General features: G+C 34.1%; 1 protein-coding gene across 3 annotated transcripts in view; it reads left to right on the top strand.

The window, feature by feature from the left end:
• Positions 1–4126: 4126 nt before the first annotated feature.
• gsb (paired box protein gooseberry) overlaps positions 4127–26561 on the top strand; it is a 79466-nt gene continuing 57031 nt past the window's right edge. For all 3 annotated transcript variants that reach the window (XM_085952691.1, XM_085952689.1, XM_085952692.1), the window contains exon 1: positions 4127–4539. In XM_085952691.1, the coding sequence (XP_085808817.1) occupies positions 4485–4539 (55 nt within the window). In that variant the 5' untranslated portion in view covers positions 4127–4484. The remainder of the gene's footprint in view (positions 4540–26561) is intronic.

Below are 26561 nucleotides of genomic sequence, written 5' to 3'. Positions count from 1 at the left end.
TTACCTATAGACGTAACTATTGAAACTAATCTTATTTCTCTTTTCTCTGATCCTCTATGGCAGTTCTCCGCAACCGGTGTGCCGCGATACGATGCTAGGTGTGCCGCGGTGCATTGCTTCAAAAAAAAAACACAAATAATTTTGTATAGGTACCTATTATACAATACTTACTTAATAGCCAAATTTTCGTACATGGCTGGTAATATATTTGAGCACCTACATAGACTTAATAAAACAATGCAAAGTCAGAATGAAAATATATTGACGTGCTCTGATAAATTAGAAGGAGTTAAGACAAGGATCTATACAAATGTATCAAAGGACCTACCAGCCCACCATTGAAAACAAACAATTAATTTTGGATCCGTCTCAAAAACATTTAACTTTGCTGCAAAAAAAAATCATCATTACTTTCATACAATCAATACGACTGGATTCGAAACCCTTTTGCAACCAATGCCGAAAATTCTATAGAAGCGCTTTCCCCATAAATTCGAGAGGAATTGGTTGAATTGATAAACGACGGTACGCTAATACTGAACTTCGCCGATGTTCCATTGACTATTTTCTGGATTTCGGTTAATAACTAATATCCTCGGATTTCCGACACGGCTACCACAGTCAGCTTCTATTTTCCACAACATACTTACCTATCTAGGTGAGAAAATTTTTTCCAAGTCAAGTCATAATTAAAAATTATCAGTAGTCTTGCTTGAGGCTCTTGACCGAGAGCTTCGTGTTGCTCTTTCAAATATCAAGTCAAAATATATAAGACTTTTACGTTCATTGAAACAAGCTCAGTTATCACATTAATTAGTTAGATATTACATTGATAACACAAATACATGGAAATATGTAAGTACATTTAGTTCTTCGTCGTGTGTTATGTTGTTTGTATCTATATTTAATTATTTATCAAATGAAAAAACATAAATTAATGTAATTTTTGTGTACGGCCCCCACAAGGGGAGACCCAGGCTCAGAGGGAGGCGGCGGGGTAGGTCAACCAGATAAGTGAGATAAACACAAATTAAAAATTTGCTCTAATAGTAAAAAAAAGTCTTAAGTATAATACGCTAGTATTAATAAGTCAAAACATACGATTGTAGGATACAATTTATTATTACTATGTCAATACTAGACAAATAATTATTCTTAACCCGAAAACTAATCATAATTCAAGTGGATGTAGTAATAAATACAAAAAATTGCTAAACATACAATCAATACCTACCATTAATTTTACCTCGAACACCATTTGAAAAAACTCTATATTAGAGTATCACACTGTCTTTAAGCTTAGTGATAGGTAGGGGGGGCCGCCAAAGATCCTGGCCTGGGGTCCTCCTTCAGGATGTAGGTTCCATGATTTGGTGTATAAATTGTTTGGCGTGTGGTGTGCCGCGGAATTCTGGGAAGACCTTTGGTGTGCCATGGGTGAGAAAAGGTTGCGGAGTACTGCCTATGGCATGTCCTATGGCTAATCTTATGCCGTAGCACACTCTCGGCGGAACTTTATCTGATACTAGGTATAAGATATAGGAGACCTATCTACTCACGATTGAACAAAAAACTCTATTAGGTAAAACTATATCTAGGTATATAATTAGAATGTTACCTACTTAAAAAAATAGTTAATTAAAAATTATTAGCAAGTTCAAGTTAGTTACAAGAAAAAATCTTGGACTGATCCGTGACGTCGGTTAATAATTAAAGTACCTAATACCTTCTTTGATTTAAAATACAAAAGCCGATCGTCAATAGTAAGTAGGTACCCAGCTCAATTTAGAAAACGCTTCAGATAGTATTAAAAGCCATTGGTTATAATTTTTAGCAATTAAGTATGACGCCTTTAGCATAGTGGTCTATGTGCATGGGCGCGATACCCGAGAGATGCAGAGATGGTGTCTTACTTTTTTTTCACATTTTGTTTTTTCTGTCTCATCAAGTTAAGCGGATGAACAGTGGAGAATAGTTATTAACTAAGTAGGCACCTAGGTGAGCTAGGTACCTAAATGCCTGTCTACTAGAAGAAATGGATCGATCGCTGCTCTGGACTTTTTGACAGTAGGTAGGTACATAAGTCAATAAGACATAGGTATCTATCGCCATACTTGGTAGTATTGACATCAGGGAACACAGAATTAATGGGAACTGAAATACCTAACGGGTGTGGAGTAACAGGCAACGAATCTCGAGTGTGAAAGTAGGAATGGGATAAACTTAAACACGTGTCAATAATACGTCATTATAAGCTTGTCCTTCATTCTGGCAACTGCTCTCTGTTTACGCACTGACGATTATTCAATATTGATATATTTGAAGGTTGCAACACACACTATTAGATCATCATCATAAGCCTGAATCTATCCACTGCTGGATGAAGGCCTCTTCAAGCTGCTTCCACTTCTCTCGGTCCTGTGCATTGCGTTGCCACGTACCTACTTCCGCAGAACTTTATCATTGCATCGATCCAGCGGCCTCTAGGTCTACCTTGCGGACGTTTTGTACTTCTTGTCACCCAGACAGAAAAACCACACACCAACCCGTCTGGACAGTGTGGTGTGTTATGTCCAAAACCTTAAAAAATGAAAACGAGAACACTATTAGATACACGTCTATAATGATGTGTGTTTCATTTTCGTCACACATTCAAAATCCTGCTTCAAATGTAGAGTATTTGGGTATAGGCTATCTGAATTCTATTTATTAATCTATTATGTGGTAGGTACCTAGGTAGGTAGGTACATTGATAGTTGAAGTTTGTAGTTTTTTTTAATTTTAGGTAGGTACCTACCTATAATTAACGTATGACTAGTTTACATCATTTCGAGGCCTCCGTTTAAATCTTCTGACGAGGCGAATCAATTGCGTCAACTACGTCTAAGAAAATCCTTATTCTGAAACAAAAAAAGATACAGTCATTTGAAACCATTGATATACCTACTACTGGATAAATCATATGCTTCTTAAAATGACGCCCGATTTTCAACGACTCGGCCTTTATTAAAACTTACTGAGTAAGCCCGACTAGCTTGCATCTTACTCTAACTAATAGTCAGCGCATGACGACTTGCTCTGTCTGTTTTGCGTTGCAGCACCCTTAGGTTCACTATTCCAAGAACGCAAATTTAGTTTTACAGCCAGGGCAATACGGGTGAAATTCGGGAATCCATGTTAACGGTCTTAACGCATTATACCTACAAGGAAATATTATAAGACGATATTCGTAATATCTTTTGTGGTACATTTTTAAAATGACACTTGTATGGGAACTGCTCATCTAGTAGTATATCAATGTTTGAAACATACAGAAACTCTTGAGACCACATGTGCCATTTTTTAATCATAATTGGGTTCAAAGAGTGTCGCTAGCTCAACAGGTTGACAAACACTGTCCCAGAGGTACGACTAAGTGAATAAGCACATAATGATACAGATTAAAAATTAACACCGAAAAAATACTTAAGACCAAACCCAAAGAGGACACCGGGAGTAGGTAAAAAAAATAGGTAGGTACCTAATTCTACACCTTTACTGGGTAGAAACCTGTAATTAGCGAGCGGATAAATATTATACTAAACAGCTCGTCCATCAGCCCAAACACACGGCTTACTAAATCAGGGTGGACGGCTTCTGGAAAATTATTAACCAAAAGTATATCAACCATTTCCATTCACGAGAGCTTGGCACGCGATCCGTGCTCCGCGTGCAGGAAAACGCTGCCGAAGATTGGCTCCTCCTCACCAACCATCGACAGCCAATCGTACGGCCGCAACAGACCCACAAAGAGGCCGCTGCGGAACTAAATTTACCATGGGCGGTACTTCGAACACGCCACATCAGGTATAAACATCACAAACATTAAACATTTTTTCTCTCAGCAAACTCTTGCATTAGCTAGGTAAGGGACCAGTCAGAGTGAGGAAGACAGACATATTTGATGCATTGTTTCTGCAAGGCGTCAAACGTAGTTATGCTATTCATAAAAAAAAGTTTGACGGGTTTAAATGAGTGGGCAGTGAATGTAGGTGTTTCTTGAGATGATTCTTGAAGGAGAAAGGGACAGAGGATGTTGAGAGGCTTGACCACCTTTCGGTTTGTCTCAGACGAGGTCCAAGTCGAGTGTGTTGGTGGCTGCTCGTTAGTGACGTGTGGGCACTCAGATAGCTAACAGTATATGCCCACGGCCATTTGTTCGAGTACTGTGACAGACATTTTATAACTTTACATCACACGCTCATGTCTTATTTAGTAAACAATTCACCAGTGCCTTTTTAGTGCGTGATAAAACTGTTTACAGATGTGATTGAACTTTACGTGACAAAAAATAAAAGTGACTTTGTTATACAAAAACAATTCCAAGTGACAAAAGACGTTTATCAAAATCAAATTTGAATATTTTACCGCCATCACGGAAGTCTCGATTGCTCATGCGCATTATTGTTCCTGATTTTAATTGAGCTTTCGCTGAAGACGTTTTCATGGCGGTTTCAGCCCTCAATATGACACCCTACTTCACCGGATATCCGTTTCAAGGTGAGATAACTAAATTTACGTTTCCCATTGTAGCTTATTGATAATAAGTACCTACCTACCTAGATACCCATTCCAATAATATCATGATCCTACATACCTAGTCTAATATAATAGTTTATTTTGTGAATTCACTGAAACGATGGTTAAATAAAATAATAGTAAAATATTTCTAACTATATTTTTTCACCCTTGTAGTGGGTGCTTATCGGGTGGTTTGGTGATCACCTATATTATTATTTTATTCAATCACCCATGAAGTAAGTAGATATGTAAGTATATGGGTATCTATGAGACTGACTACCCAATAAAATGCTTAAGTATTATGCTTATAAATGCGTACATAAAAATAACATTACAAAAAGTAATGTTATGTGTTGCTTAATTTAATAGTAGCACCTACGAGTTATTGAATATCCTACATTTATATTGTTTGTACCATAGTACCACCTATCTACTTTTTTACTTACCTATATATGAATAGGTATGTCACATTTTTTTTATATTCTGATTACTCTGTAGGGTTGTCATTTAAAAAAATTAATTAATTATATAGGTACCTACTTTGGTAGGTAACCTATAGATATTTATATAAAAAAAGGTTCAATTAAGTATATTTAAAAAAATAATATTATGTAGGCAGCTTGTTTATAAAGTACCTACCTAAGTAGCGTATACAATGTTGAAAAATAATAATATTAATATCACTTGCTTACTAATATTGTGTCAAAATCCTACTTATAGATATTTAAAGGTTGATAATTTAAATTAATGTACATTAGTACATTAAAATATTCACAATAACAAATAATATTTACGATGTCAATAAATTGAAGAACGATTGGTAAGTACTAGAAAAATATGTAAATATTCTCCTAAATTTTGATATTATATAAACTCGTTTTGATTCCTATTAAATAATTTATTGGGTAAGTTGAATGTTTATTGAGAATATTTCTGTATGTATCTACCTTGTTTTTAGAATGGTATTAATAATATAATAGATAATAAACAAACGTATAAGTAGGTAACCATTACAACCCTCAACGCCTACCCACTGCCGCAGTATAATTACCCTGATAACTAAGTGGGTACCTAGATATTATTTGAAATAGGAAATTGAAATGCCTGTTTCCCGACAGTATTCTGCTGACAAGGGATGATAATATTGTGTTAGGCACGTATTATTTCACCCCTGTCGGCTTTATCTAGATTCTTGCTTTATCTACTTATCAACTTGACTGATTAGACGATTAGAGTGATTAGGTAGGTAGGTACTTACGTAGGGACATCCATCTTACTAGGTATCTCTTTGTAGTGTTATTTGGGTTTGAATAACTAAATTAAACACTGATTATGACTGTAATCTATTTTGACCACTGAGTCAGGATAATAATATTTACTTATATATTTTAGCCTTTGGATGTTTATGAAGCACCTAGTCAAGTGTCGGAAGATATGCTCATTTTATATGCAGGTACCTATCTGCTACTATGTTTATCAAAGCCACTCTGAATACGAGTTATAAATACCTACCTAAATACATATTAAGCAGTATATGATTGTACGTACTATCTATTTCTATCTATGGAGGAGGTAGCAGATTCTCTTTTTAATGAACTGATGTTACCTACGTCATACCTAGGTACTCATATTGGATTAAATAAACAATAGGTATAAACCAATTCTAAGAATTGACAATGTCTTGAACACGCTGCTATACTTTTAAATATTATTTTCATTTAAAAAAAGACAAACTGTACTTCGACTTTCCAATCACATGGTAAATGTTATCTACCAAATTTTTCAATCTATCCTCCATCCACCAGATCTTTAAAGATGGGATTGTTACAACCACAGAACAGATCAGAAAATGAAACTCAGTCGCCACTCGTGATAGACTAATGTTTTGAAGCAGGGTTCACTTTAGTACTTTATGGATTTAGGCCATAAAACCAAGGGACATAATTCGCGCCGACTATCTTCAAATATTAAATGCGCGTTTCGTTTACGTGACAAACTTAAATTATTGTGATAGGTACAAGCGTTGAAAATGACCCTTTCTTTATTACCCTAATCAAGTTTATGTTATTCCATATTTTTCCACACTTAAGATCCGTACCCTCAATACCACACCCAATAGGTAAGATTAATTTTGTATTACCTAGATACAGCGGTACGGCTGTGAAACCACCGACATAAAAAAAATTTGGTATGTAGATTATATACCTATAATAATCCTATATTCCTATAGATAGAAGGTCTGATGATCTCCAAAAAATCCCTTAATAATAAACATCTATAAAAGGTTAATTTGATAATCTTTCACCTTCATTAGGTGTCACCACTTTATAAAGCACTCAAAAGAAAATTAAAATTTCATTATCATTTTGCTTATTGTGGAATAGTTACCAAGATTCTCTGGATCTAGATTCTAGAATCTAGACTAGATAATAGGTACCTACTATTATTATGATTGTGCTTTGCTACATAAAAAATCGAAAGCTTTCAAATTTGAGTTTACAATAAAAAATAAATGACCTTCCAGAAATTATCGACTTATACAAAATATAGACCTATTATTCAAAGCAATAAAACAATTTAAGAAATTAGTGGAACTTTTAAAATGTAGACGGATGACTTACAGATAAATGTATTGATGAACTCATTCTACTTGCACAAAGCCGTAAAAATATTTTCCCCAAATATGTAACTCATTGTCTGAAAATTCTGTTGAAAGGAAGTCAAATAAGCAGGCATCATAAATTACAATAAATATTTATTGCTACTTATTTAGTAAGCAATAAAATACTTAACATTGTCACTAATGGCGTGCCATATAAATGTCATGATTTCACTATTTATTTGTCTACTGAAGGACAAGCAAGAAGAAACAAAAAATGTTTGAAATGGGGATAACGGATACACCAAACTTAGTACGTACGTCGCGTCGGTACGTCGTGTACGTTATTAATATTTGTATTTTTAACTTTTCATTTACCTACCTAAGTGTGGTTAGGTAGGTAGATATTCTAATTTTATTTGAATCTACCTACCTACAGTGACGTCCCTAGATAAAATGCCGCCCCTAGGCTACGCCAAAATGCCGCCTCATTTTTTATCATCCTTGCATGAGTCCAATATCTAAGAAATGTGTTGTACGGACTAAGGATACATTACTAACAAAATATCAGACTAATTATTCGCAAATCTGCACGTGTCGTTTCTGGTCACCAAGGACGTCGAAGGTCAACGGAAGTAAACTAGATATCGCGAGCCCGACAAAACCAGTGAGCTAATTTTATTAATGGAAAGATATTTTCGTTATTACTAAGGTTAGGTAGCTATTTCTATATATTCCAAATGATTTTCTTCGATTTTCCGCCCTTCGAGTAACTGCCGCCCCCAAGCGACGCTCAATCTGCCTACCCCCACGGGACGTCACTGCCTACCTATCTAGTATCTACGTATGTACCTATTAAAATGACAGTATTTTTGTAAAAATATAATTTCCGTAGAGCGACAGACACTATGTTTAAATGGTAAGATATGATTAAAACTAGGTACATAATTTAATTATACTTATCATCATTGTGAATTCTTCTGACAATAATTCTTTTTGTATGGCGACAGGGAGTAGAGAACACAAGACAGAAATTTGTATGATCTCATGACGCATTTGTTTAGATTATCAGTCGTATTAATAATATTAGAACAGTAATATTTCATGTTCTTAAGGGCCCACATGCGCCACGTAGGTCAAAATGGAGATTTATGGTATTTTCAGAGCATAAGCCTGGACATACCTTAAACGATGTAGATAATCTATTTATATAATTTTGAAGCCTTATTATCATTTATATTTATTTTAAACATTTGATGACTGCATAAAGTATTTTCATTACATAAAATAGTATTCTTATAAACCTCTCAATCTAATATTTAAGAATATAGTCATATTTCAGTACATAAATGTGCAATGGTGTTAAGATTTTTTAGGTTTATTAATTTTTAAACGCAATTATAAAACCATTAGTAAAATTGTTTAATATTTAAATTTAAATAATATAAATATTTACGATAAAAAATTACATTTATAATTTCTGTGATCCCAAATTTGACAAGGAGTAGGCATTTTATTATTCAAACAATGGAAACGATTAACACATTTGAAGATAATTCTAAAGATACTGATTATAAGCTATGTCTTTGATCATTCAAATGTGATAAAACATCCTACGAATAATGATTGTTTTATAATAATAATTATTGACATAAGAATAAGGTAGTATTTTTTTGAAATACGCCATTTCTTTTGCTGGAATGAAATGGCAATAGAAAATACCATAAAATCTCCATTTTGGCCTACGTGGCGCATGTGGGCCGTTACTATTATTTGCAAAATCCTGCCGAATTCTAGAGATTCGGTTAACTTGAGTTCTATGGGTGATCTGTGTGACTATTTGAGAGCTGCTCGTCCGTCACCTTTTTTGATAAGTAATGAATTAATGTAGACTTCGATTAAATAGGTACCTCAAATGAAAATTACTTAAGTAATTACGCAGTGGCAAGTAAGACCTTTTTTTCAATTTATATTGAAAATACAACATACCTACCTACACTCCTACCTATTAAAATCAAGGTTGTGCATAAGGCTTGTACCATACGGACTCGGTACCTACATATTTTTACAGTCGATACGGGTCGCAAAATGCAATCTAGTGAGTAGTGTCAGACATTTTTTTATCTGAACGGGGGGTGAGTTTGTTTGAGCATAAGTATCAGCATTATTCCCTAATGAAGGATAGTACAACCGCAAAATGCAGTCCACGCTTTACTAGTGCGACCTTTTTTCTGTTTGGTAGATTTATTAAAGTCTTTACAACCCGTTCAACATGTCCATGAGAAATACAGGATGCAAACCACATCCTCTGGGAAATTCCTTAAATGTGTACGAAAATGGAGGAGCTGCTCAAGTCGGTTCAACCAGCTGTTGGGCCCATCAGACCGTCTGACCTGGTCGCCACAAAGGCCAATTTTGTTGCATTTAGAAAATTTGCCGCGTCATACTGCCAACGTGAATATCTCTTCACTTCAGTATTGTATTCGCTTTTGTTATGTAATTAGGTACCTACTACAACTTTTAATATTGCCTCTACGTACTCATCTCTCCCATGGATATTCTTAGTCATGTACCGACCAAGACCTCAGCTTTGGACAACTGATCCTGGTACATTCCTAGTCATAAAAAATATGCTTCACACCAAACGAAGGATGCCATGATACCTACGCCCGATTATGGCCGGGTGTGATTTGGTGGGGTCATTAACCTCAAAGTCACCACAACCGCCGACCAATTGCATTCATTTAAATATTTTAGTTGGTTTTCGTTTTCGTATTCGTGGTAGGTACCTACCTATCTAATATGCAAGTGGACATGCAATAGTAGATATCAATAGGTATATTGAATTAACGCTTACAGCACAATTCTGGTTATGCAAACTCTGTAATTTTATATGTCCTAAATAAACAATATTGCAGTAGAATTGACTGCACGTTGTTGGTTAAATCGAATGATGGATAAAATTTTAGTGTCGGTTAACCGCAAACACGTGCTGTAGTGTTAAAATTACCAATTTTATTCATTATTATTATTATACTACAGTATTTATCTACCTACCTACATATATTGTAGAAGAATGAAATTATAGATAATATTCAAGGATGATTAACAACTTATCCATTTTATCAATAAAATTCATCTTACAATGAATATGTAGTTACCTAGATACAGAATGTTTATTCATATTAATATAGAACAATGACGTAATTTATTGTACGCCTAATATGTTCAATAGTGTGCAATAAAATTATTTAAATAGGTAGGTAATTAATCTTTTGGTATGTAGATATCTGAAGATTTCATGTGTATTTGGCATAATTTAATTGTCCGTTTTATCACTTCTTATATTACCTACATAACAGTGTCGAGAGGTAGGCGGAGGTAGGCTGTTAAGATTCGACATAAATAGTGCACACTAAACTTTGCCTGTCATACCTACTTTATTTCTTTTTATCGAACTAAGAATACAGTTTGCAGATGGTGCTGTTTATAATTTGGGTTAGGAAGGGTTTAGTTGAATTTTAAAAACTAACAAACACTATCCATACATTGTTGTCCTATTTCAATAAAAACAACTACGTATGACTGTCAAAGTTCCGTGTGCATTATTTACGTCGGTCTACCTCCACTCTTCGACACTGCTGCATAGGTACGTAGCAACATACCTACAGCAATTTTTTTGGGGTGGGTCCATTTTGAAAAATTATCAAATACCTACCTATACTTACCTACTTGATATTTATTAATGATTTTTAAGGCCACCGTAGAGGGCAGGGTTAACACAATCTACCTGGTGCCACCGACCCGTATTTATCCCATCTGCTACTCCGAAGCTTTTCCCAGTTTCAACCGTGGACGCCACACTTTTCTAGTTGGTACATTCCCTATTCCCCATACCCAGACACTCCGAACTTTGAGTCTAGCTATGATGTCCGGACCCGAACCCTCCCCTCTTGTGTACGTACCTACCTGCACTGTACTGTATATATTTTTAAGATGTGTAGATATTTCAGAAATAAAATGTATTGTAACTTCACCTTGTCGAACCCGGTGTCCCAGGATAAGCCAGTGCCTTACGCACTGAACTACGCGAATCCACCCCGCGATCTACGATTTGGACATGCCTGGCCTATATAGTAATGCATAACTAAATGGTAGGATACAATATATTAAGCTACATATTAGCTAAGAATTGATTTTATTTAATACGTATTATGTATCATAAATATCTGCCCGAGAACTCAAACGATAAGCGTAGTCTAAATTAGTTTATGAACAATTTAAAATTACGACCACGGAGCATCGTATAAATCATCCAAGACATATAAATACACATATTAAGTGCCGTGACCATACATTCCGATTCATTATAACACCCTAATATAACAACAGATGTCATTCTCTTTTGACGCCTCCGCCACAGTGGGTTCTTATTTCAAAAATACAAAAAAAGAACTCAAAATGCCGCCAAGGGACAGGTATATTTATGGGTGTTTTTCGGTCGGTAGATTTACTTATAGAATATGGTTTTACATGTCGTTATGAAGGTTTTATCTTGTATCAGTGGTTTGTAAACTACAAAAATCAAACCACGACACCTGTTCAGGCTGTTTCATTAATAACGTACGTATTCTTTGTAGAGATGCCATATAACATAATAATCATTTTTAACATTACTTACTGCCAAAGGTTTAGATACGTAGCACCGTCAGTATCATTTTTACTTTCAACCGATAATAGGTGCCTATTGATGATGGTAAAACAGCCGAAATAACTACTGACTGAAAGACCAATAAGTATGTCAACTTTAAATATAGGCAAGTAACTATTAAAAACTTTTTATTAAGATTAAATAATAAGGTTTTCCAATTCATTTGCCTGTTTGTGACATGAAACACTTTATCTACATTATTTTTTGTCTCGTTTTGATCTTGGTGCTAATTTTTTTTTAAATCATGTCCGATCCTAAAAAGATCGAATCTAAAGATTTTTGTCTTTGCGGGAAACGGATGTTATACTTGCTCAGCCTAGGTCAATACTTTGATCCAAAAACTACAATTGAATTTTCCAGGCCCAAACCTAACTACCGATAGAGAAATGTGAGCATACCTACTTAAACAACTGGCTTTCATGAAACTCAGTAGCACAGCTTCTTCTACAAGACAATGCAAGTATATTCGGCTTCCTTGGATACTATTCGTCCTGTGACAGAAAGCGGTTTGTTAATATCTACTTATTTCACTGCCTGGTTTAAAGTTGAGGCCAGTTATATTCGGCTTCCTTGGATATTATTCGTCCGGTGCCAAGCGGTTTGTTAGTACCTACCTATTTCACTGCCTGATTTAAAGTTGAGCCCAGTTCGCGTATGAACATCAAAAATATACCCCTGCATTCCGTATATTATAATATTTAGGTCTAGCAGCTAGCTAGACTCTAGAATCTACATGATTAATATCAACATAACATTTTCTTCCAAATTTAATTTAATTTCTTCCCAGTGACCTAAGTAGGTATATATTAGTAGATAAAGTATATTGAGGAGCTACCTACATAGCGATTTATTAATTAAGAATCTAATGATAATTAATTGATGTTCATTTTACTGTTGGTATTTTACTGTACGAAAATAGCAGAAACGTAAATATTTATATTTTCCGTCTCATAAAAGTTTGACAGGCTCTGACTTGATTCTGGGTGACGAAGAAATATTACAATCTTTCACATTATTTTAATTGATTAATCTGTGTCCAGCTTCGTCTCATTTATCGTTAGTAATTTTGATAAACTTTGAGCCCTCCTCGTAGAAGGGTCTTTCTTATCATTAATGCCGATTCTCCTCATCCAATACATTTAGATAGGAGACTAGTAGGGATTTCTAAAGGAATGGGCAATTTATTTTTAGATACTTCATACGTCATAGGTATAGAATAAAAATTGTGTCTAAATATACTCTTTTGTATCGTGTCTCTGAATTGGAATCTATAATGCTAATTCCGATATCCGGAAATCGGCAGGTTTAATTTTTCCGGGACAGGCGCGCACACAAAAAATGGTTTGTGGGGGGATATTGAAAAGTTGTCAATAATATTTTATTATTTTTTTATTATTTTTATTATTTTAATATTATTAATTTTGAAGGCGGTGGGAGGGCGCCGATTAACAAAATCTAGCAGGTGCCACTGACATCCAGATTTACCTACCCCTCCAACTACTTATAGATTCTCGTCGTTTCAGCCGCGGAATAACGCACTTTTCCAGTTTACATTCTTCATATCCAGACATTTAGCGATGGAAATATGGCCTGCAGGTATAACGAAGGTTGTACGTGTACCTACGTGTTATTGCTAGCTGGCTATCGAATGCGCATAGATTAACATTATTACGACTGTTAGTGTCAGTGTCCATTTTTGTCATCCGTGCTGCCTTATCTTTAAGAAATGCCGCATCGGAATATTAAAACAAACATTGGATGCCCAAATAGTTGCACCAATTTATGAGTGCCACGAATCTTCAAGCGGCCACAGGTGTTGCGTCTCGTAGCATGCCGAGAGGAGAGTGGTGAATCCGTTGAGAAGGCTGTTTGACAGCCATTCTAGCCACGGTCTTCAGTCATGAGATCTTGACAAATAAGAACAACATTAATATGCCATTTATCTAAATAATTTGTATTTTTTTCCGTTTGTGGGGAGGAGCGGACGCAAACCACCCCTTGTGAGGGCGCCCGGTACGGGAATAGATACAGTAGATACCGATATAATTAAATTGTGCTAAAGGCTGGTTCGGACTGGTCGAGTGATTTAGTCGAGTGGCGAGAGAGTTAGTGATTTAGTAACTGAAAAGTGTCCGAACACAGTACATTAGTAAGTGACGTGTCAAGATGATTAAAATGAACAGAGCACAACGTAACACAGCAAAAATGGACTATTTTTTTTATTCAACGGATAATTCACAAGATTTAAGAAGATAACATTGTTTTTATTGAAACTTTTATAATTAAAAAAATAAATACATCAACTAATAACTTCCTACTTATTAGAAGAATTGGAGGAAGAAATTCTACAACAACTAATGAACTTGACTAAACATACTCTACTCGACCGAAAAAATAAAATAAAATGGATCAACTCGACTAAATGATTTTACTAAATTAAACGACTAAATTTGACTGTTCATACGCTACTCGACCGAAAAAATAAAATAAAATGGATCAACTCGACTAATAATTTTACTAAATTAAACGACTAAATTTGTCTGTTAATACGTGTTTAGTTACTAAATTACTCGACCAGTCCGAACCAGCCTTATGAGTCATAATACTTTACTTACACGATGATAGGTAGGTATCTACTGATATATTCGACCTGTGTAAGATGATAGACACCACGGCACCGTTAAATAATAATTTGGAAAAAATCGTAGGTATTCAATTTTTAATAACATAAGATTGTTTATACCAATTTACATTCTTTTATCAAATTTAATTATTACGCAGGCGTACACTATTATGTTCACGAATCGGCGGGCTTCAAAGCGAAGGATAATATTTTCTTTGATCCGGTTTTGTGGTCCATTCGACAAAAATAATCCTCCGGGTTTAAGCCTTAAGCGCGACGTTGCTGGACGCCCTGATCTGGCATTTGAGACTTGAGTCTCTCTGATTGAGTCCACAAAGGATCGTCGGACCAGATTATCGCGTGTTGTTGTTATTGCTCATATTTTTAATCAGATGATAAATTCTTTTCGTGACGCCTTTGATGGCCACAGATTAAAAATACAAGATAAATCATGCAAATTAAAGTATTATAAATGACACTAAAAGGTCATAAAGGCATCAAATTTATAATATTATAAAAATAATATAGGTAAAGTGAAACCATATCATTTAAACAGGACAGCTTAAAAATTTATTTTAAATGTAGGTACTATAATGAATAGATATATAAACCAGTGCTGGCTAATCTTTCTATTCGCGAGGGCCGAATGAAATACCAAAGACTTTTTAAGGTACCTATATCTAATTATCTAAGTCTAAGACAATAATTGTTTTACCAAACAATAAAAACATATTTATTCTTCGACATATGACTTTATTGTTTGGTACTTCTGTTACAACACACAACAGATTAATTAAAAATGCAAAAGCCAGTCGACACAGATAGACATTTATAAGCCATCCATGGACTGAAACCGTGTGCCATACTAAGCTTATCTTTTCTGTTCATGGAAACATATTTTCACAAACGATATTATAAGCATCTGATCGTATCCGTTTATACCATACACTGACACTTACAAATTTAATGAAAATATATTTTCATGAACAAAAATCATAAGTTTAGTATGTATGGCACACGGATCTAAACCGTATACGGTTTCAGTCCATGGATGGCCTCTTAGTATAGGTACACTCCACACAGTCTACCTAGTTTTGGTTTGTAACTTACCTACCGAGGGACATCCAATAAACACAAAAAATAGAACCCGTGAACCCCATTAAATATATTTGTACCATGTTCGACCCCAATAAGATAATATTATGGGCCTCCACATAGTGGAGGTTGTATTAAAAGATTTTTGTTTTTTCGAGAAATGGATGTTAGCCAGTTGCTCAACTTATTGGGTCCATACTATGGGTCGAAACACACAATTTTCCATACCTACTCGGGATTCTAACAAGCCAATATAATAAGCAACCCAACGCGCTACCATTCGGCCATCGTTGGCAGTTGAATTAGGAATTCTTTATGTACCTATACAAACTATCGTCATACATGGTATTTAGAAATCTAGGTATATGCAGTCTTCATAATTTCACGCTGCATTTATATGGCTAACTTTATTGTGACATATTATTATAATAAACGTGTTTTAGCTTCAATCCATATTTCTCCACACTTGAAAATCGCTTCTTACAACCACACCCAGAAAGTGAAATGAGTCCATTGAACATATTCAAAAATCATTCTTATTTATTATTGCATAATAATAATGGATTGAAGTCTTGGCCTGCCCTTATGGATTATAGGTACCTACTAGGTAGGTAGGTATATGGAAAATTCATAATATAAACGATAATAAGTACATACTAAATAGTAAATACATTATAGGTAAGTAACCCAATCATTGCATCAATGATTTTCTGTCGTGACAATATCGACAATCTGTCAATATTTTCATTTAAAATTAATTTATTTGACTATGAATATTGATGGGTATTAATTTTCTTAATTCGTCGACAATGAAATCAAAAACTATTTTGAATGAAATAATTTTTGTTTTTTAGTAATCAAAAAGTTGATATTTGACTAACGTAACCTTAAAGTTGTCATTATTAAAACTACAGGAACATGCGTAATATGCATCATTTATTTTTTCTAAAATATTTGTAAAGTATTGAGAATCGTGGGCGAAAACATCTAAATTAAATAATCAACCCTGTAGATATTTGAAGGTATAGAAAGAAACTTAATAATCGGCTTAAATTAAATAATCCCTGCAAAATGAAACTAAGAAAAAATCAGTTAGCGCGGATAGATGAGCATTAAAGGTTAAATTGGGTGAATCAGCCAACTCGGGGCCGCGCTGTTTGGTGGGCAATTTAATTGCCTGCACCCACTCTGCATCCCGGAGGCAGTTCAATCAAGGGAACAAAAGAAAGCAAATTTGTTTTCGCTGACGTTGCCAGGCTGCATCCGAGATTATTGAGGTTTTTTGCACTTTTAATGATAGATTGTGGGACCATTAGGGAAAACAGATTTTTTTAAACTTGTCTGATGTACAGAATGTTTCACACGAAACCCTGATATTCAATAAAGTCGATTTTGATTAATGTTATGTCTACCAACTAGGTATCTATCTACATTTCAGCAAAAATAAAAACAGGATATTGGTTATCTACCGGGTTTGATTGCAGAGCTCTCTTTATTACTTTAACTTTAGATGTAAAAAGTAAAAACCAAGGGACACAAAGCTCACACAATGTCCTCAAATATGTACCTAATGCGCGTTATGTTTACCTGACAGACTTTAATGTATAATATTATGAGAAAGACGTACCTACCTAATTATTGAAAATAACATTCTGTAACACGTGTTGAAATTTTTCCATATTTAAACATAGTCAAGATTTTAAACTAATACCACACCTAGAAGGTAACGTACTTCACATTATTTCTGTGTTCCCTGGTCATCACTCATCACTGACCACGTTGTCGGACTGTCGAGCTGTAAACAGAGGTTTTTTTCTAAACTAGGTACCTACCACGTTTCATGCACTACTAATTACCAATTTCAGTCCTACATAGGTTTTAGCTACACCACACCTGAGATAATAAATAGCACATATTTACGCGCACTTAAAGAAATTTGACTTTTCATATTTTTAAATGATCATACCTAATAAAACATATGGAATTTTGCATATCTACCAATAGCAAATATTATTAACTGCCACTTAGTTACTGACTAATAAAAAATATTGCTATGTGCAGGATAGTCACAGTCCATTAAAACAATTGATAACATAAAATAGTTATGAAATGGGTAGGTATTATTTTTTAAATCGTAAAAAAATATAGGTACCTTATTTTGTTGTTATTATTTATTGTTGGATTTCCTAATCTTACTGGTACAAAATAAATGAGTAGCCAAAAGAGATTTTGCAGGGGATGATGCATGTTATTATTAGGTATGTATATCATGCTATTCATTTATCAAAGGGACAGACAGAGCCTACGGGAAGCCCAATTTTGACTTTCAAAAGGTTCCGACTGAAATCAATATCATCAGGTCTGAATATAGGTTATCCATTTTTTATACCTATCTAAAAAAATGTGTGTTTTTATAAACTTTAGTGCTACTAACCTGTGCAATGTGCTAAACAGTTGTCTTGTCTATCAATAATTTTATTATTGATCAAGTTTTTTTTCTTTATAATGACTATGTAGTACCTAAATAAGTAGGTACCTAATTAGTATAATATTGGTAAAATTGTCTTTTCGGGCTTAAAACAGTACTTTATTGTACCTATTACATTTTTTTACTTGGCTCTACAATTCGGTCTAGATCTTGGCTGCCTTATGAATAGGCTTCGTAACATATTTTTTTAAGAGAAATGGATGTTAGCCACTTCGATTAACGTATTAGGTCCATGTTCTGGATTCAAAAACACATTGAAAATGAAAAACACTATGTGAATTTTGCCAGACCCGGGATTTTAACCCGACACCCTTGACTTACTAAGCAGATACATTACCACTCGACATCACCATACCACATACACATACTACATAGAATACATAATAACGAAACAGCTTTTATTTAAATTAAGTGAGCTTTTTTAGCATTCTAAGATGAAATTAAAACTCAGACGAACGCATTTATTAAACCATTAAAAGCCTTCTTATAATAATATGTTACCAAATTTACATATGCACCTACACATACAGTGCAGGAAATCGTTCGTAGACATATTAGTGCTGCAGGCGAAAATATTTATAGTTGTGCCATTTTTCTCCCTGTAATTTCTTCATTATAATTGTATTTTGTCAATAATTTTCGCAAATATGATCTACATATTCTAATATATGATATGTTGCACTGGTTCGCCTTTAAATGTATAGGTAGGTATTTAGGCAATTAGTTGTCTGCAACCAACCAGCTGGACATCACGTATTTTTAGTAGACCTGTGCCTGTAAGTTAGATTGGAATTGAATAAATATAGATTTATTAGAAACAAAGTTTCTTATTTTTACAGTATTCTCGTCTCTTACTGAACGAATACTTTATTAACATTTAATTCTTGTTAAAGGGATAATATTTATGTTCAAGTTGATATGATTAAATAATATACTTAAAATATTCTCTATTAAATAATAATTATCCCAATGCTTACGGGCCGCACAAAATTGTGTTTTTGCTAATTACTTTTCAAATGCAAATTAACACGTTAATTACAAAATTAATTAAAAGGGCCCGTAAGCATTGTGTTAAGATTATTACTGTCCCATTGGCAATTGTGACAATACAAACGCACGTTTTTGTGGATATTAATAATTCGTTTTTCTGTGCTTTCGTACTTTTCTTTGTACCTGTGTCAGATTAATCAAATACGACCTTTCTCGCCTATGAATGGCCAACACTCTTATTAATTCATTGGACTAGTCAGCTAAAAAAAGCTTAGGATTGCCGGAATTCGAACTAAAAAATGTAAGCCTACTAGGATGCTGTAAAAAAAACGACCAAAGTTATCGTGAAAACAATTCACGAGACGTGAGTGATCAATAAAAATAAATAAGTATGTAGCATTGGCGAAGGGTGACTTTTGGAAAGAGGTAGGCTATGGAGATCAAGGAAAAAGAACACACTTGTCGGGTATACTCACGGGAAATAAGATGAGAATACGATATTACTACTGATACACACTAATAATAAAGACACCCTAATTCGATGAAATTTCAATAGCTTACAGAAAAATATCATTGAGCGATGAGTTAAAAAAATTTGTAGTTTCCTAAAAAAATCAACATTTTTAAAAACAATCAACAAGCAGTGGCGGCCGGTGACAAGAATATGAGGGAGTGCAAAAAAAACTCACCTATTTATGCAAGAAGTCCCCATCTTCCATCGATTTTGAAAACACGTCGATAACACGAACATTAAAGTCTGGTGTTGACGATATCAATTGTTTTTCTATACTTAACATCGCAAGAGCATTTAGCCTGTCTTGAGTCATTGTATTTCTCAAAAATTACTTAACCTTTTCTAAAGTTGAGAAACAACGCTCACTTCATACTGAAATCATCGGGATTGTACAAATTATTTTTAATAGGGTAACACTTTTGCCAAATACTTCCAGTAAATTATTATTAGTGAAAAGTTGAAGTAGCAATAATGCTCCAACAGTAACGTAGAAATCTTCTCTACTGTATAAGACTATTAGTTCATTTTTAAGTTAAAATTTGTCACGTTAATAATAATTATTCATTATTTATAATTAAGTATTAAATTACCCGATTTAAAAAAATTCATTTACTAAAATATAAAGCCAGCCGGCTAGGTAGGCGGCTAGCTCTCTTCAGTACACATTTTAAATATACGTATGATTTTGAAATGATTAATGCGAAACATAGCTGATAATTTGGCATAATTCGGTCGCGTTGTTTACGGAACTCTAACTGTGACCGCCGATTTTTAAAAATTCATTGCGTGCAGCCGCATTGTAGATATGTTTCAGACAATGCATATTTACATATTCCCCAAAGTTTTAACGTTGTCCATCGAGTAATAAGATAGTTATAATAAAAGTTATAAAAAATAAATGTCACCTCCGCGCATTGCCAATCTGCCCCTATGTTAAACGTCGAACTGCAAAAAATGATATAAACTTTGCAACGAAGGAATTTCGGCACATTTAACATGATGAGTGACATGCTTATTGAACATATTTAAGCCGAAACGTCGATATTGAGTGGGAAAAATCAATATCTTCGGTATTTTCTTTAAAATCAGCCCATGTCAGATTCAAATCGCAGAACGTTCCCGCGACACGACAGTGCTGTGATCTGTCATATAAAATCGCAACTTCGTTTAATGAATGCATTGTCACGATACCTACGATGACGTTATTGCATTGAATCGTCGATTTATGCTCTAAATTCCCATTGATGACATTCTGCCGCTACGGCAGCTATCCAAGGTAGGGTTGTATCAAAGTATTAGCACTTATTGTGATCCGAAAGCAGTATTTATACTTACCCACCTATAAAATAGATGATGCGCCGATGTGAATAATAATTGCTTCATGAATTCGACTCGGAAAATTAATTCCCATTAAACTATAGGACAGTGGGTAGTTATCGACATACTACCTACACAGTTACCTACCTAATGATAAGGTTAATGATACCTACCTAATCTCAAAATGACCACGAAAGAAATGGGGCCTTTTTATCGTACTTACTTACCTATCAAAATAGGTACCACCTAATCTCAAATCGACCACGAAATAGGGCCCCATTATCGTTTCAAATAAGAAAAATTATAAATAGGTAGATAGGTACCGTTCAATGAATGAATACCTGGCTGAGCTAATAATGTCGGCCAATGTAAACTGTCATCCGTCTCGATGTGAATCGCTCATTAAAATAACGATGAACAATAATATTTCCACTTGTAAAATTCTCATTCAACGACAGTACCTATGCTCCATTTCCTTCTTATTGAATAGATACCTACCTACCTATCTGTACAAAATAAACGTAATAATAAATATTATAAGTCCTATGTAACTAGGTACCTACTTCAATACGACAAACACTAGGATAATTAATTGTTAAAAGCTACCCACCCACTTACGTCTACAATTCTACACCTAAGTACCTATTTATTCTCAATAACAGCGTTTCTGTGAAATACCCACCTGATTAAAAAAATCAACAAGCTGAACTGAACTGTGTGTACATCAAATTTAAGATACCTACCTATTGCTAATAGTAATAGGGTAATCTCAAAATGAAAATAAAAAAATTAATCCACCAACCTTAGCATAATAATATCGGCGAAATCGGTGAAACCGGGAGCGGCTTACGTTGAACTAAACTTACTAAACTAACCGTTTGATAAATAAGTCGGGAATATGTTTTTATTTTTGCACGGCATGCATCGACATGACATTAGTCATCAATAATTAGGCTTCCAACTATATCTCGACGCGTGGCCTAAGCGCTTGTGTTGGAATATTTATATCGGCCAGTGTATGGTTTTATTGTCCGAACGCCGAGTTAAGCTTTGTGTACTATGGCATTAGGTACAGGCAACCTCCTGAAGCATTAACTTGGAAAACATCATTTCCAACGAAGATTCATGTAGTCTTATAGAACTTTGTTGGTTTTGATTCTACTAGCCTCATTTGCTGTTGTGAATTTTTAAATGTATGCGTGAAAAATAGTGTAAACTCAAGGTACACTTTGAATTTTGCTCCTTGCCATGTCTCACCGATGGAGGTATGTGTATTAGTCGCGTCTCATTGGTGTAGTTACGTGTGTATTGGTAGACGGTGGCGTTGCGCGTCGAAATCACTATTGCCCGAATGCGCGCGGAATTCAAAATGATTGATTTCGTATAAGTTTTCGATATCGCATTTTTCGGAATACATGGGGGTTGTATATTATATATTTTTATTTAATCGATGATGGGAGTGCAGTGCACACTTTGCTCCTTTACTAGAGCCGTCCCTGTCAACAAGTATTTATTTATTATATTGTGATTGAATGCCATAGATTCAAAAAAAAATTATATATGTAATTACATATTAATTATTATTGTTGACAAAACTGCAGTCATAGACAATAATATTATACGCAAAGATTTTAGATCAGTCTATTGTTTTACATACGTTGCGATAGACATGCTGAGGTAACGTGACATACATTTCATACGAAAAAATACATCAGCCGTCCCAGCAAATAATCCGATAAATAAGTTAAAAACAGATGCTTGTCGCAGGTTTATGGCATATTATGTATTTATCAGGCACCGCTCTCGTCGACCCTATCGAAGTAGATAGAGCCTACCACCGATCGCTATCCACGTGAAGCGAACAGATTTGTCGGAGATTGCGATGAAAACGGGAATTAGTGGCAACACATAATACATGATACATAGCCGGTACGAGCGGAAGATCAAAGGAGCCGCCCGGGACTCTTTAGCTTCATAATATGATCGGCCGTCCCACTCCGCGGACTGATTCATGTGAACATGGCGCGAACGCTCAGCAAAACCAAAACGTGATGTGGCCATCCATACTCGATAATTTCCTTTTCTCACTTTTGAAAAAGGAACGCTTTCGTTTTTCGCGGTATTTATCGAAAACTCAACAATTCACTATCGGCTATCGTACGACCTATTGACAATATTGATATTCAACAACAGATTTTTAATATTGGAAATATTATATCTTATTGGTATATAGTAATATTACCTAGAGTTTTGGCATTTACAAGAAATTTTGGGCGATTGTATTGGGCGCAGACGACGCCGATTCGATGCGTCAATGGGTTTAAAAGGGGGCCTCAAAACAGTCCAAACCAGACGTACAATCACCAAAAGTACTAAAATCAGGAAATTATGCGTATTTCTCAACAAATGAGTAAGTAGGTACTTTGACCCAAAGCAAAAAAAAATCCCTGCAACTAACATCAATAGGGCATAAATATTGTTATATTTATCAGGTAGGTACATAGGTAGTTGAAGTACTTACTTATACGGTTTTTTACTGCTTATCATGGGGGGTGGGGGTTAAAATCAAGTATGTGCCTGGGGCCTCCGAGTCCCTAAGGCCACCACTGCTTAAAGTATTTATTTTAATTTAAAATTTACCATTCTGGACATTACCCATCAATTGGTTGGGTATAAATATTATAAATTACCCACAATCTAGTCTAATATGTATCAAGAGTATTAGTGAACGAACCTGTTTGCTATGTACGAGGTAACTTTTTTAGTATTTTATAAACGAGATGCGAAAGTAATTAATTAAGAATCTACCTACTTAATATTTCATATTTTTTAAGATGAATAGGTACATATTGCTTTGATTAATTATTATTTATTGCCAATTGGAGTCGTTTGTTGGTTTGTTTTTTTATTACTGTGAAAATAAAATAAACTATTATTTATATGAATGTACAATGTAGGTACGAGTTATAATAACCAACGTGAGATATTGAAAAGCTTTAAGCTATAATATGAATTCATTTAAAGACTTTTAATTAGCTTTAAAAGCTGGGTGAATAATTATTTATCCCAGTGGTGTACTGATATTGCAATATGTGGATACAGATAAGTAGGTATCTGGTATATAATATATTAAACTAAATTCAATCATTTATGTAAATAGATAATATTAATTATTTATATTTTTTATCCGTTCTGATCCTTTGGCGTGAGGGCTAAGAATATTTCTTCACGAGAGTTGACGAAGAGCCACGGGTGAAGAAAAGATGAGGAACTTTTCATTGCCTTAAACGCCGACAGACGCCCACCTGTGTGCATAAGGGTGGAGTGAAAGCACCCAAAATCGCAGTTAATGAGTATAATAATACAATAAAGAAAACTAATTTATTTATGTAACTGATAAGAGTAATATCAAGGTACTTGGTGGAAATTGAATGCATATTGTTAAAATTATGTAAATCTTGATTTGGTTTGGTGTTGATCAGGATATCTTCAGAATTTATGTAAAAGGTCACGAGATTCGATATATACCAAAAGTTTAGCGAAATTAAAAGAATAATCGTTATTTTCATTAATAGTACGTAGTACCTACTTACTTAAACCTGATTACAGAATAAGTCAACTTCCACTGAAAGAGTAATTGAAAAAAGGATGAGCTGAGTTGTCTCTATTGAAATAAGCCTAACCTTTTGTTCAAATATTAATAGATGATTGTCAGTGAAAAATCACAAAACCAGTTTCATATAAAATCGACTATTCAATATAAATATTCGATAGAAAATCAATGTTTATTGAGTAGGACACGATAAAAAAAACAATTTTAATCTAATTTTTATTTTCTAAATAAAACGTTCGTACGGTCTCATTTTTACTTTGTTTATTTTGTTATTAATTACCTACCTATCTAGTTTATGATTGGCTTGTAATATTTCGAGGCCTCTTTATAAATTTTTGACGAGTTTGTTGCATCAAAGAAAGTCAACAAACACTGAGTAGGATTAAGATTGACGAGTTGGTTACAAAAACGACATTTGTCAAAAAATATGATTTTTCAGGAGAGAGAAAAAATCTTTGGAACACAATATGATGTTTTTGTAGGAACAACGATTTTTCAGACTTACATATAAGCTTCTGACCTATGCCATATTTGTAAAATCGAAAAACAGATATAGATATTATTATCGTAAATACCCGCAAGATGGTATTCAAATGTCGATTTCTATAAAAATTGACATACATATTTTATACTTACTCGTATATTTTTTTTTTGAATCAACTCGTCGATTAAATCATCGAATCTCACTAGAGTTTTAATGGCCTAGTTTTTAGTTTTATAATATATTTGGGCATTTTGATTTTTGGATGGATGTTGGATTTTTATTTAGTAAGTATTTAGGTCCTATTGTTTAATTAATATTTCTTCACTACTTTACCTTAATACTTATATCTCTTTTTTTATAATGCGGTTTCAACTTCATCTCGTATATTTTGAAAAAAATACTATAAATTAATATCTACGTTATTGAAGTCAACAAAATACTCCACCCTACGGTGCACGTTCAGTCGCCTCACAAAACACTCAAAGTCACTTTTGCGAAGCCTACTCATGTGAGACAGGCTTATGGAGTTGTAGCAGGTGTAAACGAGACAAACAAGATTTTAAATGCGTAAAAGCTCTCCCGTAATATCGTGTTCGCAGCCAAGCTTATCGCGCTCGTAAACTGCAACCAATATATCACAGCATCTTCAATTGCGGTGTCTCATTGGACGCATTAGTGTAATTGATACCGCGTATTAAGGCGATGATACGATACTGTTAGTGTAATGTAGGAAAACGTGAGGGAACAAGAGGTAAAGATCATTTTTGTGGAAGAAATTTTGTATGAACAATGTATTACCTTGTCACTTTTAAAAATTATTATGGCATTCAATTAACGTCTAACAATTAGTGAGCACTGGATTAATTTAATATTAATGAGACAGACAAATCAGCTTTATCTACATAGATATTTAAACTTTAAGCTCAGACTAACTCTAACCTATTCTAGAAACTCTGACTAAGTTAAATAAACCGTTTTTTTTATTATATAGAAATAGGTTGTCAAAGAATTATATTCCAAATATTCTAAAAATCGGCAATGCTGAAACACATTGTGCTATCTATACGAAAGGGATGAACCATCCCACGACATACCAATGGCATACTAAAAGTTATATCATTTTCATTCAATCCGTGCTCCGGAATTACATTTAAGTACGCAATCTGTAATATTAGAAAATACAATCTTTGAAAAACGCCTACTGGACTTGTCTTTTACCAAATAAATAGATGTGGGTTCAAATCCAACCAGGTCGAAGATTTTTTGTTGTTCAAGTCGAGTATTTTTAATGAATGTTAAATTTTTATTTTTTTATTATTTACGTTACTTACGTAGGTACCTACCTATGTGATTAACCAATAATTTTTAAAATTATAAAAAAAAAAATAGTTCAAATTTATTAAGAAAATTTAATTCGGATTAATATCTAAATATTTAAAAATCTTATCTTTCAACCCTATGCTTATAGCTACTTCTTATAAGAAAGAATATGCATTTGTTAATAGCACAGTTTAGTAGAAATTGAGGGTTAAGTATTTGCCACATAATGTTAATAAAAAATTAATAA

This window comes from Rhyacophila brunnea, unplaced genomic scaffold (assembly GCF_057557595.1).
Source record: "Rhyacophila brunnea isolate RB1 unplaced genomic scaffold, BYU_Rbru_1.0 scaffold_3, whole genome shotgun sequence".
Classification (NCBI taxonomy): domain Eukaryota; kingdom Metazoa; phylum Arthropoda; class Insecta; order Trichoptera; family Rhyacophilidae; genus Rhyacophila; species Rhyacophila brunnea.
This window is presented reverse-complemented; position numbering and strand designations above follow the sequence as displayed.